This window comes from Antechinus flavipes, chromosome 3 (assembly GCF_016432865.1).
Source record: "Antechinus flavipes isolate AdamAnt ecotype Samford, QLD, Australia chromosome 3, AdamAnt_v2, whole genome shotgun sequence".
In the NCBI taxonomy this organism is placed as follows: Eukaryota; Metazoa; Chordata; class Mammalia; order Dasyuromorphia; family Dasyuridae; genus Antechinus; species Antechinus flavipes.
The window spans coordinates 432483563-432498812 of record NC_067400.1 but is presented as its reverse complement, the minus strand read 5'-3'; the positions used below and the strand labels follow the sequence as shown (position 1 = coordinate 432498812).

General features: G+C 35.7%; 1 protein-coding gene across 1 annotated transcript in view; it reads left to right on the top strand.

The window, feature by feature from the left end:
- The first annotated feature begins 3855 nt into the window (after positions 1–3855).
- SLC4A10 (solute carrier family 4 member 10) overlaps positions 3856–15250 on the top strand; it is a 366372-nt gene continuing 354977 nt past the window's right edge. The window contains exon 1 of the mRNA XM_051986269.1: positions 3856–4039. Coding sequence (XP_051842229.1) covers positions 3992–4039 — 48 coding nt within the window. The 5' untranslated portion in view covers positions 3856–3991. The remainder of the gene's footprint in view (positions 4040–15250) is intronic.

The window sequence follows — 15250 nt, the reverse complement described above, 5'->3', positions numbered from 1 at the left end:
TTGAGAGAAGGATTTGAGGGATCAAGAAACATAATCATCTTACACAGATGTTGCTGTAGCAAAAAGTCCTATAAACCTATAGTACTGGTAAAAACTAGTTTGATCCTAAACTAGTCCATTGAAGAGACTGGACTCCAATCTTTAAGCAGCCTTTGCAATTGTGTTTAGGAAAACAATTCCTAGTTCCAAATGCTGTATTGGAGTTTAGCACCAAATGATGAGATTGTAGGCACCAAATGCTGAGATTCAGCCATTGAAGAATTCACAATGTCATTCTCTTTGGAAAAAGGTAAGTTTATTTAGAAGAAAAAGTTACAAACAAAATGAAGAGATACAATAGACACCAGGAATGGTAAATATGAAAAAGAGTTGGGAGAGCATATAGTTAGCAAGGAAAAGGGTTTCAGTAATTAATGATGGATAGACTACTTCTCTAGTGGAACTCATAATTAACCAGGAGAAAGGGAATACCCTATGAGGTTGGAGCATGCCCTTTTCTGGTAGGCCAAATCTATAAAGAAGTTTAGCCCTCTAAAAGAGTTAGTTAGCTGTAAGAAGAAGAAAGATACTACAAGGAATAGTAGGGATATGAGAAGAGAGACACTACGCAGCATGGGGGGAGGGAAAGACACCATGAAGTGAAATGTCATGGGGCTATAACCCAAAAGGGGTTCAGCAAAGATGGCATGAACCATGCACAGATTTATAGAGGAAATTAAACCTCAGGAGTTTGATGTAACTCAGATTTCTGACCCAACATAGCAAGGCAGGGCTGCCCATGATCTCCACAGAGGGATCTAAGCAGCTCTCTATCAGTACCCTTCCCGGCCTGCCCTAGCAAGCAATTCCATCAATTTAGTTCCTTTCTGCCAACCAAATCCAGTTACTCTGGACTTCATCACTTTGTATATATAGGTGGAGTTGACTGGTAAATTGCACAGAACTGATGCCCCATAAACTCTGATTCTTTGTAGATCAGGTAGATTCAGAATGATAATAAAAAGCTAAAAAAAAGCACTGAGACTGAAGGCAAAGAAGATAAACAGTTGAATAAATATATTTAGGAAACAATGAAACTAGACCCTAATAAAAGGAATCAGGTATAAAAAAAGGCAAAAGTGAAAAGATAAATACCAGAAAGACATGGTAAATCAAAGTTGGTTTTCTTTATTGTTATGGATTTAAGCTTCAGAATATTAAGCATATAGTGCATGACAATGACTTTGCACAATTCCACATATAGGTGTGGAGAAGCAAATGAGTGCTAGACTTGGAGTAAAGAAGTAAAGTAAAGAGTAAAGAAGACCTGAAACTATCTGACTAATTGAACTAGTGTTCAAGGGCTAGGGACAGATCAAATAATCTTTGAGACTTTAGAAACTTTCTTTTTAAAAATATAATTTTTTTCTTTTTCAATTAACAAGCATTTATTTTCTCTTTCTGATACCTCAGAAAGAAAGAAAGTGAGAGACAGAGGGAAAGAAGAGAGAGAGGGGGGGGGAAGGAAGGAAGGAAGAAAAGAAGGAAGGAAGGGAGAGAGAAAGAAAGAAAAAAGAAAGAAAGAAAGAAAGAAAATAAAAAAAGAAAGAGAGAAAAAAGAATGAAGGAAAGAAAAAGAAAGAGAAAGAAAGAATAAAAGAAAGAGAAAGAATAAAAGAAAGAAAAAGAAAGAAAGTAAAAAAGAAAGAAAGAAAAATCCTTGTAATAAATATAGTCAAGCAAAAATGCATTTCTACTTTGGCCATGTTCAAAAATTCATGCCCTATTTTGCATGTTTAGATCATCACTTCTCTGTCTTTTAAATTGGAGAGGCAGTTGGGGTTAAGTGATTTGCTTAGGGTCACACAGCTAATAAGCATTAAGTATCTGAGTCCAGAGTTGAACTCAGGTCCTCCTGACTTCAAGGCCAGTATTCCATCCACTGTGCCATCTAGCTGCCCCCATTGCTTCTTTTTCAGGAGAAGTAAGAAGCATTTTGTTCATCATTCCTCTGGGAATCATGGTTTAGACAATTGCCTAACCTGGGTTGTCAGGTGATGATAATTCCCAATACCAGTGAAATTTCTGGGAGAGTATACTAAGGAAATGAAACTTTCAAAGGTACATGATTCCTATATTGGGTCATCTAAGCCAGAGGAGTCAAATGAGCCCAAGCCACATTGAAATATAATTGGGAAATATTTGTGAGAATAAATAAAAACAAGATAGAATGTAGATAATGTTAATGTATGATTTTATAAGTCAACATGCTGCCACAAGGATCTTATATATAATTTAGTGGCCTAGTTTCTGTTTGAATTTGATATCATTAATCCAGTGTATTTAACTGATTCCTATTATAAAATTATCATCCAGGATCATTACTAACAACAACAGAAAAGACATCTCTAAAAAAATTTAACTAAAAAAAGAGAAATATTCTGTCTTGGAGGGTTGAAACACGGAAATTAATCCAGCATTTCTTTCTTATGGTTGTTATTGCTCTGTCATTCCAGTTTTGTCCTACTCTCCATGACTCCATTTGGGGTTTTCTTGGCAAAGATACTGCAATGGTTTCCCATTTCCTTTTCCAGTTTATTTCAAAGATAAGGAAACTGAGGAAAACAGGGCTAAATTATTTGCCCATGGTCGCACAGCTAGCAAGTGTCTGAGACTGGATTTGAACTCAGATCTTTCATTTCCAGGTCCTGTGCTCTATCCTCTGTACCACCTAGCTGCCTTTTTCTTATGATAAAATGGTTGTTTTACTTTGCTTTATTTTAATCTGGAAACACACTTGTTTATTTCAGGCTGAAATTTTCTGATGTTTTACCTTTCCTTTCCTCTTATCACTAGTATAAAGATGGATTATTAATGGTCTAAGACCAGGTGATCTAAATGGCTCCATGACAAATCATTCTAGATCCATACTCATTTGAATAAAAAAAGTCATCACCAGCTACTCTTCACAAATCAGTTCTCCTCTTTTATTGAAGTGAATTGTTTTGAAAATTTCATGCCACTCATTTATTGAGTTAAAGTGCTTAATGCAAAGAACTATGATCATTACTGTTATGGAAACAGATTCTGTCTTCTATGTCATCTATGAAGGGGAAGCCCGATGAAATAGACAATGTGCTGGGCTGAATCAAAAAGAACTGAATTCAAATACTACTTATTACATCATTTAAGCTCTTTATGCTTCAGTCAATTCTATAAGATTCCTTTGGTAAATTATATACTGGTTGAGTTGTCAGTCTACTTACGTGGAAAGATTTCTCCATCCTCATAAAAATCACAGAGTATTCAAATATATGATGACAACTCATATTTCTACATGCCAAAGTGATTTACCCTGTTTTCCAATTAAAAGATTTTTTATTAAGTCTGCTTTAATCTTGCTGTCGCGATAAATGAGATATAATTGCAGGTTAGTTAACTTTTGTGACTAAAAAGTGTAAGTTGGGCAGACATTGGACAGTCATAATTTATGAGTTTGCCTTTTCACCTTCTGGAGGTCTCCTAAAGTCTAAAGTGGGGTACAGTTTCCTTTGATTTTTTTTCTCTTTTAGGGTCCCGAATAGAATAATAACTCACCTGATTGATGAAGATAAGGGAGTGAGCCCCAGAACCTAAGCAGCGCTAATGTGAGCCCTCAGCTGGGGCTCTTCAACCCAAGAAGTTAGTACTTTCTCATTTTAGGTCAGATGGCTAAAACCCCAGGGCACCAGTGTTGACAAACGCCCTCTCCTCCAGGCTCCAGGTATGGGCAGGGATACAGGGATTGGGGAAATCTCTTTCACTGGCCCAGGGTTCCAAGGCGTTCAGTGTGAAATCTGGCCAGCAGCCCGAGTGAGTAGGAGCCATGTGACTGTGGTGATTTGGAGTGTTCAAGTGCCTCCTGCTTCAGAGCTACCTGATCCGAATACTAAGCAGAGCGAGCGCTGGGCTCCGTGGAAGACACTGAAGGCACTGCAGAAGAAAGGTGCCTATTCCAGAGGTATCTCAAAACATGGAGATGAAAGAGCAAGGAGCGCAAATGGAGCCGCTGCTACCCACGGTAAGAGACTAGCTGCTGTCAGACTGATTAACCGGGTTTGCAGCAAAACCTGCCAAGCGAGTGGTCTGCTTTAGCTAGGTGCAGAGAGAGTGTGCAGCGCGAGGGGAGGGGGGTGGGGGGGAAGAATCGCTCCATGGCATATGGACGTGGGTCGCCTCCCATCTCGGGGTGACTGGAATGCACGCAGCAGAGCACAGGGGATTTTTTTCCCACCTTCTCAATATGGATGCACCACAGTGAAAATGTCTCATGTTTTGCTGCTGATTGAAGAAAACGGGTAGGTTTTAGCAGCAGGGGCAGCTGTGCGTCTTTCTCTCCCTCTTTCCCAGTGCCTCTGTTCCTGTCTGTCTCTCTGTTTGTCTCCTAGACTGTGCAGTGGTGGCGGCATCCCCTGCATCTAAGGGCTTCCCCCCCTTTTTAAATCACACCCCATCTTTGACAGAATCCCCAATCCATTTTAGTCTCTGGGCAGAAAGGTGAGGAACCTGCTGTTGCTACTCTAAGGAGTCTGCTGCGGCTCCAAAAAATCAAGGGAGAGGAGAAAACAATGTCTTCTCTCTCTCTCTCTCTCTCTCTCTCTCTCTCTCTCTCTCTCTCTCTCTCTCTCTCTCTCTCTCTCTCTCTTCTTGCTCCCTCCCTCCTCTCTCATTTTCCCTCCCTCTCTCCTTCCCTTTCTTTCTCTCTCCTCCTTATCTCAATGTCCTAAGAGATAGAAAAAAGGACTCTTGTAGTCTGTGGACAAAGAAGGTATGCATTTGGATGCTCACACAGATTTCAATGTCTAAAAGATCCCTGGCTTGTCACAAATGGAGATAGTCCATCTGTTTAGCCCTGAGTCCAAAGCTGCCTCCCTAGATTGTGTCCATGGTCTGGCTAGCCTTCCCAGTCCCCCCCTCCCCCAAACGGCCACAAGATGGGTCATAGGTAGCCTCAAGGGATGGGTCCTTAGGCAGTATCTCATTTCTCAGCTGGGGGCAGCCACATTGCTATATCCTAGCAGAAAGCTACACTGGATGGATGCACAAGAGGTGCCAAAAGGCCATCTTCTTTCCATTGTGGTGCAGCAGAGCAAAGACCCCTTCCTTTCCTGCACCAAACCAGTTGGAGGGGCTATTTTTTAGCACTCTGTTATCTTGCTTGATGTCCCCAGCTAGGGACTGATTGGAAGCTCTCCATTCAGCAGTCAGTTTTCTGCATTTAACATTCACCAGAAATGGCATAAGAGGAGACATACCCTAGGCCACTGTATTTTTCCTTCCTGCTGGGCTCAAGAATATTGAAAGCTTCCTATTTAGACCCCAGAATCTCCTCTGGCAACTGAGCATGCCCAGCTCCCTTCTTAGCAGTCAGTGGAGTTTGGGGCCTTTTTTCTTCTTTTTCCACTCCCCCCCCCTTTTTTTTTTAAATACCTTTTTAGTTCTTCTAGGTCTCAGGTTTGGGCAGAGAGGAAGGAAGGATCTGGGAAAAACTATAGAGTCCTCACAAAAGGAATGAATCTGAAAAGAACAGAGATAGATAGAGTAACTATATAAAAAGGATAGATGAAAAACATTGATGACTTAGTCTACCTATTTCAGAATAAAGGTATCCTTTTGCAGAGTCAGATCTGCCCCAAACAAGGAACATTTACTTTGAGACTGGATTCACACAAGAAAGGCAATTAGACTCTCACTTCATACATTTCACATAAACAAACAAGGGCAACTCTCTGATCTTTCCCTTAAAATTGGACTAGGTGCATATATTGACTTTAGTTGTTACTCACAGTATTTAAAGAATATTTGACAGAGATCCTATGATTTTTTTTCTCTCACCCTCTGAGACCCCATGATTCTTGAGGATAGGAGCCTATCTTACTTATCTGGAAAATATTTGCACATAGTACATTACTGTGTGGTTTATCTGGGCAAGTCACTTAACTTTTCTCATATATATATAATAAATAATATACATTTCTCATATATATTACTTGTTTGTAATATGAGGTTAGAAAGGCTTTGGTACTTGCCTAATGGGTTGTGAGATTGAATGAAATAATAAATGTAAAGTACTTTGCAAATCTCAATGTACTATGTACAGATATGTGTATACTATTACTTAATAGGCATGGGATACATACTTGTTGAAGTAATGAATGAAAAGTAGAAGCAGAGGCTTCAAGAAACAGAGTCCTAGGGGGCAGCTAGGAGGCACAGTGAATAGAATGCTGGGTCTAGAGTAAGGAAGACCTGAATTCAAATTCATCCTCAGACATTGACTAGCAGTGTGACCCTCAGCAAATTGGTTTATCTGTTATCCTCAATTTTCTCATATGTAAAATGCAGATTACAATAGCACTCACCTCCCAGAGTGCTTGTTAAACCCAAATAAAATAAAGCACTTAGCGCAGCATTAGGTACATATATAGCACATATATAGTGAGGTCACACTATATGTTAGTCATTATTAAAGAAATGGGAAATGCACTCAGGGATGGAAGGAGGGGTAGAAGAGATATAGGGAATTAGTAAAGGCTCATGTAACTATAAGGAAGTTTGACAATTCAGCTGTAGGGAAGAGAGCCCGACTTGGTTTAACAGGAACCATACCTGAAAAAAAACAGACAGGGCTTAGGACTCAGAGCTCATACTGGTAAGCCAACCTGAGCTGAGGGGCAATAGTTATTAGGTCAAAACCAAAGGCCAAAAATCAGGTTTTGGAGATTGGTAGCACTTTGGCTTGGTCTGGACAATGACTTAGAGAAAGAAGAGGGAAAATAAAATGGAATAGCAGGAAGGAAAGCTTGACTAGGACACAGGATCTAAACTAGGCTAGGTGAGTTAATGGGGAATGGTATTTGAATATTATTGTCAAAAATTTGGAGTGAGCCATTTAAAGATAGTACCATAGGGATGAGGTCTAAATAGTGAGAATGGAGGTGGCGGTGAGGGGTGGGGAGGGCTGTTAGCAGTGAGAAGCAGGAAAAAAAATCTAGCAGATGGAAAGGTTGTTATTTTAATAATAATATTTTGCATTTGAACAGGCTTTTAACTTTGTAATCACTTTCACATCTCTTATGTAATCTTTGAGACAATATTGAGGTAAGTAGCACAGCTTTTATTATCCTTGAAGAGGAAATTGAGGCAGGGAGATTCATTCACTCAATATCCATTTTTTGAACTTCCACTATGTTCAAGCCACAGACATAGACGATAGTGATTTTCCCAGGGTCACAGAACTTGTTAGTGACAGAAAAAGAATGAGAACTTAATCTCTTTGACTCAAAATTCAATATTTTTTCTCAATACATTCCTTTTCTTTTCAAATTTCAACTCCCAATAGACATTTCAAAAGATCTTTTTTCTTCTATTTTTTTTTTACAGCTAAAAAAAACCCAAAAAACTTTACCTCTTCTCATTCATCCGTTCTTGGGATTTTTCTTGTCCTTATATTTTACCATCTTCACTTTTTGGCCCTACAATGTTGATGGAATATAGCCAGGTTTTGGATAGTAGGAACATGAAGGAATGGGTGGAAGATTTGAGTTTTGTTGTAGAAAAACAAGAAGTGAGACTCAGTAACTATGATGAAACAAAAATAATAATTATCATAATCTGATGGTTATTGAAATGTATGCTAGCCTTTAGGATTGGGAACTAGGTAATATATTGGTATTGTCACTAGTGATAGGTAAGTGGGTCAGTAGAACAGTAGCAAAAGCCTGAGAATGGTGAGGATGAAAAAGAAGAGTTTGATTTAATCATGGTGAATGTATAGTGCTGGTAGAAAAATTATTAGTTGAATAGAATTTAGAGCTTAAATAGAAGAATTTAGGAGGTAACCCCTTTCATTTTAAAACTGAGGAATCAGAGGCTCAGCAGGGCTACAATACTTGCCTAGGCAAAGTCATAAATGTAATAAGTAACCAAGCAGAGATTAGGAGCTATATTCCTTTGAATCCAAATCTTTACAATTATACCACACACATAAAAAATGTTCAAATGATCTTAGGAAACCCAGAGATGTTATGGAGCAAGAAAAATCCAGCCACAATGGCAACAAGAAACATTATCAGAGGGGGACATTAGATTATAAACTTCTCTAGGGCAGGGACCACCTTTTGCCTCTGAATCCCCAGGGCTTCAGATAGTGCCTGACACATAGTCAGAGTTTAATAGATCTTGACTGATTAATTGGATAAACTTCCTAAGAGTAGTGAATGCTTTTTCTTTTTCTTTTTTTTCCCTTTCAAACTTAAATATAAAATAAGAAATGGAAAAAAAATCATTCATTGCCATGTGCACAGTAGAACATGAGAGGATTCAAAATATAAAACTATAGATTTACATTTCAAGAAAGCTTATACAATAAATACTACATATGGCGTTCTGAGCTGTCCATCTTATCTTTGCTTCCTTATAGTTTTTCTTTTGTTTTCTGCTGTGCATTTTTACTTTATTTTTCTTCCTTTCTCTCTGTTCCTCAAGAAGGATATAATTAAATCTATATACACTCACACACATGTACACGTACACACATATATACCTATGTGTATATATCATGAATATATATATAGGTATATTATATATACAATACATATATACATTCATATACATAGTTATCTCATATGTTTATACACATACATTCATATGTATAAAACCATATTATGTTTCCACTTGCCCTTTGTTTCTCTAAAGGTAAATAGCATCTTCCAAGTCTTTCTATATTTTTCTAAATCCATCAGCTCATCATTTCCTATAAGAATATTCCAACTTTATACCATCTAGTTATTTTAAATAGTTTAAAACAATATTGATTAATATGACTGACATGTATTATAATTTCCCTATTTTTTAAAAAAGATTAAATCTTTTTTAAATTTTAGTTTGAAATCATGATTACTACCTCTGCTTTTTTAAGATAATAAATTCTACTCATGATCTTAATTTTTGTATCTCTCATTTTTATAACATTTCCTGAAAGCAACATATTGTGTTCAAATTTTTAGTCTGTCTGTTTCCATTTTATGGGTGAATTCATCCAGTTGACATTCTAAACTATAATTATTTTCCTCCATCCTATACTCTTCACTATTGCTCTCATCCTATTCCTATCCCTCCTGACTTGTTTACTTTACTTCTATTCAATATCTTGTCCTCCTGCCCCCTCCTGCCCTCCAAGAATTCTTCCCTTATCCTCTTCCTTCACTCTATCCTTCTGCCTTCGTATTACTGTCTGAATTTAGAAGAGTTTTATAGCCTTCCAAATATATATGTTGTTCCTTCTTTATCTCATTCCTGTTAATCTACTTACCCTTCTATATGTATCCTTCTATATCCCCCTTATCATATTTCCTCATCCAATGAAAGAAGACTTTTAATTCACTTCAACCTGCTCATCTTTCCCAAAATCCCTCCTTTGTCTTCTCTTGTATCCTACCCACTTCTCTTATTTCTTTTTGAATTTACAAGACTTTTATAGCCTTTCTATAAAATAGATCTATCTATCTATCTATCTATCTATCTATCTATCTATCCTCTTTAACTCATTCCCTATGAGAGTCAGGTTTCAGCACCACCTACTCTCTTCTTAGTAGTTCCTTTAGTATTTATTTTTCCCTTTTTGCCTCATTTGTATGATATCCTTGATCCTTTTTGTCTCTCCCTACAATTTATACACACACATACACACATCATATACACATGTATATGTATATATAATGTATAAATATATACGTAATATATATTTATATATAATGTGTGTATATGTAGGTAGGGAGAGACAGAGATAGAAACAGAGAAAACAAGAGGAGAGAGAAGAAAATCATCCCAACGTACTCATCTCAGCCCAAGCCTTTCCTCCAAACTACCGAAATAAAAATGACTGTCATAAGTGAATTGATGATATTGTCATATATTATTTTTTATATATTTTATATATATGATGTATATATAGTTCCCCATGTAAAATAGAATATCACAAGTATATAATAAAATTATAAACAAAGTATTATCCAAATTCTAAGGCCAATCAAAAATAGAGAAATTATGGCCCAAATTGTAAAGGATGGTTACGATTTCAATAGGTGACAATAGGAATATTTGTATGGGAGTGGATATTTGTGAATGAATTTTTGTGTTTTATATATAATATATACATAAAATAATATATATACATACACACACACACACATATATATATATAATATTTATTATGCCATGAAGAGATTATTACTTATATATTACATACATTACTTATTAGTAAACAATTTGACCAAAAATAGAGAAATTATGGCCCAAATTGTAAAGGATGGTTACGATTTCAATAGGTGACAATAGGAATATTTGTATGGGAGTGGATATTTGTGAATGAATTTTTGCGTTTTATATATAATATATATATAAAATAATATATATACATACACACACACACATATATATATATAAAATATTTATTATGCCATGAAGAGATTATTACTTATATATTACATACATTACTTATTAGTAAACAATTTGACCATATTGAGTCCCTTATAATTGATCTTTAATGTTTATTTTATATTTTTCCTGGATGTGAGTATGTTGAAATTTCCCTTAAGTTTGGCTGTTTTTGTTACAAATATCTTAACGTCTTTAAGTTCATTAAGTGTCTGCTTTTATCATTCAGGATTAGATTTAACTTCACTAGGTGAGTTACCTTTGATCATAACGTTAGCTCTATTGTTCTATAAAAATATAATATTCCAAGATCTACCATCCATCAACACAATAGTAGCTAGGACTTTTGTTATCCTTTTGTAAATCCATGATATTTAAATTGTTTTCCTTTTCCTATTGCTTCCAATATTTTCTCCTAAATTTGGGAGATTTGAAATTTGGCTATCACATTCTTGCAAGTTTTCCTCCTGGGATCTCTTTCAGGTTATGCTGGGTGAATTTTTTTGTGTCTCTGCTTTGCCTTCTTGTCTTAGGAGTTCAATTTTCTTGATAATTTTTTCTAATACTATATCAAAATTCTTTTTTATCATAATTTCAGATAGTCTGACTATTCCCATATTATTTCTCCTTGATCTGTTCTTCAGATCAGTTGTTTTTCTAGTAAGATGTTTCATATCTCTTCCAGTTTTTTTTTCTTTTTTGGGGGGGGAGGAGTTAAGTGACTTACTTAGGGTCACACAATTAGGAAATATTAAGTGTCTGAGATCAAATTTGAACCCAGGTCCTCTTGACTTCTGGGCTGGTGCTTTCTCCACTGCGCTACCTAACTGCCCTCTCTTCTATTTTTTTCATTCTTTTTATTTTGTTATTATTTTTTATGAATTGTTTTTTATGTCTTCAAAATATCATTAACTTATCTTTGCCCAAATCTTTTTCAAGAAATTAGTTTCTTATGTTTTTGGCTCTCTATTTTATATTGGCTGACTTTCTTTTCACAATTTTCTTCATTATTATGGATTGTTCTTTTTTACCTAAATTTTTTCTTGATTTCTCTTATTTGGTTGTTGAAGTACTTTTTAAGTTCTAAGAAATCTTTTTTGTGCATGATGTTTCTTATTGAACAAGCAGAAGCTTTTTTTTAAAGTTCCATTATCTTCTGAATATGAACCATCATCTTCTCTATCCGCATAGTAGTTGCCTATGGTTGAGTTCTTTCTCCTTTGCTCATTTTTATTTTAAATTTTTAGTATTATTGTTTTTAGCAGCTATTGGTAAGATCAAGTTCTGGTCCTGAAATGTGAAGAATTATGCTCCGGAGCTCAGGACATTCTTACTGTTATTTTTTTGTGCTCTCTTCTCTGGCTCAATCTTGGGCTCTCCTCACTACTTCTGTATCATAGCTAGAGCCCCCAGTGATATTGCCTCAATTATGATGTTACTTGTTGGGTTCCTCTGGGAGCTACAAACTTCAGCTGTCTTCCCAGGAACTCTGCTCCCCTACAAGTGCCCACAGCTAGCAGGGTCCTCGCCCCTCTGCTCCTTCACTCACCAGGTGTGTGCTAGCTCCTTCTCTTTGGCAGTGGCAGCCCAGTCTGGGACCTGTCTGGCCAGCACTCTGCAGTGAAAGGGCCTTCATTCTCCTCCTTATCTGTCAGACCCCGACAGGGTCCTTGAGATGGGCAACTTCCCAACTCCAGCTGCCCCCAGGGTTATTGTTTGTGGATTCCAGCTCTGCTGGATGTGTGTGCATTTCATTTAGGTCTCTGCCCTAAAAGGCTTGCCTGGGATCTTCTTAGGCTGTTTTGGAAGAACTACTGCTTTACCCCAACTTTTGTATATTTCTGCTGCTCTGTATTCCTCCTGAGGTAATGCTCTGTCTTTTTCTGTGGACAAAATTGAAGAGATGAAAGTTTTCTGACTTAGTTCGCTATCGTCCCAGAATTCTCTCCCATGAAAGCTTTTCAAGTGAAAGAAGAATGGAGGCAAAGGGATCTTGTGAAAACTCTTCATCATGCCTTGGAGCAAATGATTTCCAAAAGACTGTTCCTTTCAACTGATGGCTCTCCTCAGAGAATATCACACACATATGTATATATGTATATAAACATATATACACATATATTCATCTATACATATATAACTATATCTCTTGAGATACGTATATATAAAGTATATTTATATGTACACATGCATATACATATATATGTATATATATTTCCTGATACACAAAGTTTTGTATTTATATGTGCATGTATGTGTATATACACGTGGATCTAAACATAGAATGTTTCTCAAGGAATGTATTTCTATATGTATAGATACATATATGTAAGTATATATATTTATATGTACGTGTGTGCATAAGCACCTCAATAATTGCATTTATATATGTATCGGTACATATTTGTATGTATATATACATGGGTGTATAACATATATATATGCATTTGTGTGAATTTATGATAAAATATAAGTGTCTTGTATACACACATATACATATATGTAAACAAGAGGCCTACAAATATACTTCTCTCCTTTCCTATCCAATTTGTCAACTATGGTACCATGGATGAGACTCTACTCCTTTTTAGGGGTACTATTTGTGACCCATCTTGTCTCACAAAATATACTGATTGAATACAACTTTGCTGTTGCTTCTTTGACTGCAGAACTGTGTGGTATCTAGAGCAAAATCTGAACTGTATTTTAATAGTTGTTGATCTTCCTCGAGAATGTACCTAGAGATCCCTTCTATAAGAAGATATATTTCAACAATACGAGTAGCTGTTATCATTTTTGTAGATATGTATTGAGAGACAATATGGAGTGAAGATTAGGAAACAGGACTTAGGAATAAAAAAAACTAATATACACTAGCTGTGTGATGCCAGACTAACCTATCCTTTTTGTGTCTTTATTGTTAGAGGAGTAGCAGCAATGATTTATACCAGTGAATGGAATTTTCACACATAAAAAAGTCTAGAGGGGGGGAAAGGATGAATTAGTAATCTTTCATTATAAAAATATGTACATATTTGTTGCATCCCTTCAAGTAACTGAGATTGAATCCTTATTTTCACATAGCTATTCCACCCAGCAAATATTATGAGGGCCTAGTTGAGCAAAGCACTATTCTAGGCTCTTTCAAGTTATGAAGATTAATGAAATATAGCCTCTCAGACCTTAACCATTTACAGAGAAAATGATACAATTCCCCAAATGAAATAGAAATTAGACTATCACAGCTGTACAACAAAGTTATAAACAAAGTAATCCAAAGTTTTAAGGGGAATGGAAGACACAGAAATTATGGCTCAAAGATGAAGTGAAAATAGAACCAAGTTGTAAAGAATGGTTAAGATTTTAATAGGTGATTATTGGAATATTTGGGTGGGGGTGGATATTTGCAAATGGATTTTTGTTTTGCAATGAAGAGATGATTCTATTATATACAATAGGTTTATATTCTATAGAATTCAGTATAATGCAGACCCATTTTGAACCCAATCCAAAGAAGTTTAGTTATTGAGAAACCCCAAAGATATTTTTATGGATGTCTCATCCATAAGGCTATCATGAAACATCAATCCAGGGGACAGTGTTATAGCCAGGGGCTGGTAGTGTATTTGAAAAAAAAAGTTAACTGTAGCGGTTTAACAGTATAGTTTAACAGAATATCACCTATTTCTCACGTAGAATAGAAGGAAATGGAAAAGGCATTTACTAGGCTTTACTATGTGTCATGCACTGTGTTAAACACCAGAACTGCAAGTAGAGAATTGAGACAGTCCCTGCTCTCAGAGCTCATATTCTAATTAAAGAAGGCAACACATATGGAAGAGTTCAGTTGCACCTTCCAAGTGTTAGAAATACAAACCTGGATTTAAGATAAGAGCTGATTGGCTGATTTCATACTTTTTTTAAAAAAATTATGAAATGAGATTTGAAAGATCTAGACTTTAATGTTAGAAAAAAGGCCAAGGAGATCAAAGAACCAAAAAGCAATGAAAATAACTTATTTTAATTGTGAATTTTGTTTTTATGATTTATTTTAACTTTTATTGATAATTTTTAGTATGTCTTACTTAAATATTTATTTTCAAGCCTGAGTTATAACATTAACCTATTTGCTTTATATCCATGTGGTACACAGGAAATAAAATTTAATTGAACAAAAAGTTATTCAATTAAGCAATTATTTAATGACAACTCTATGCAAGAGACTACAATGAGCCTTCTTTCCTCTTTTCCCTCCATAATTGATTACTCTTTGTGGATTCAACAAAATTAATATATATTCCTGCACTTGTTGTTAGAAACTGTATACCAGAATACCAAAAATGGATTAACTTCACAAAAATGTGTTTAAAAAGAATCAACAATTTTTCAGTGACTACATATAAATTATGTAGGACAAATTAGGGAGTAAATGGGGACTTTTACTATGAAGATGTTAGAGTGTCTCAGCATTGGTCTAGAGTGCTCAGGTAAGCAATATAATATGAGTAAAAATTAGAATGTTAATAGGTGTATGTACTAGTTTATACTCTATAATTAATCAGCAGGTTATCTTTAACAAGTCATTTGATATTTATGGGTCCCAATTTCCTCAGCTACAAAATTAGGGATTAGATTTGGTGACTTCTAAAAGTCCCTTCTTGTTTTGAATCTCTGAATTTTTGGTACTATAATAACGATCTAGAACTCTTCAGATTGGTGAATTTGATGATGGATTGAGGGCAGATAAATGTATTCTTTCTTTGAAAAAATAAGAAAACAGCCAATAAAGAAATTT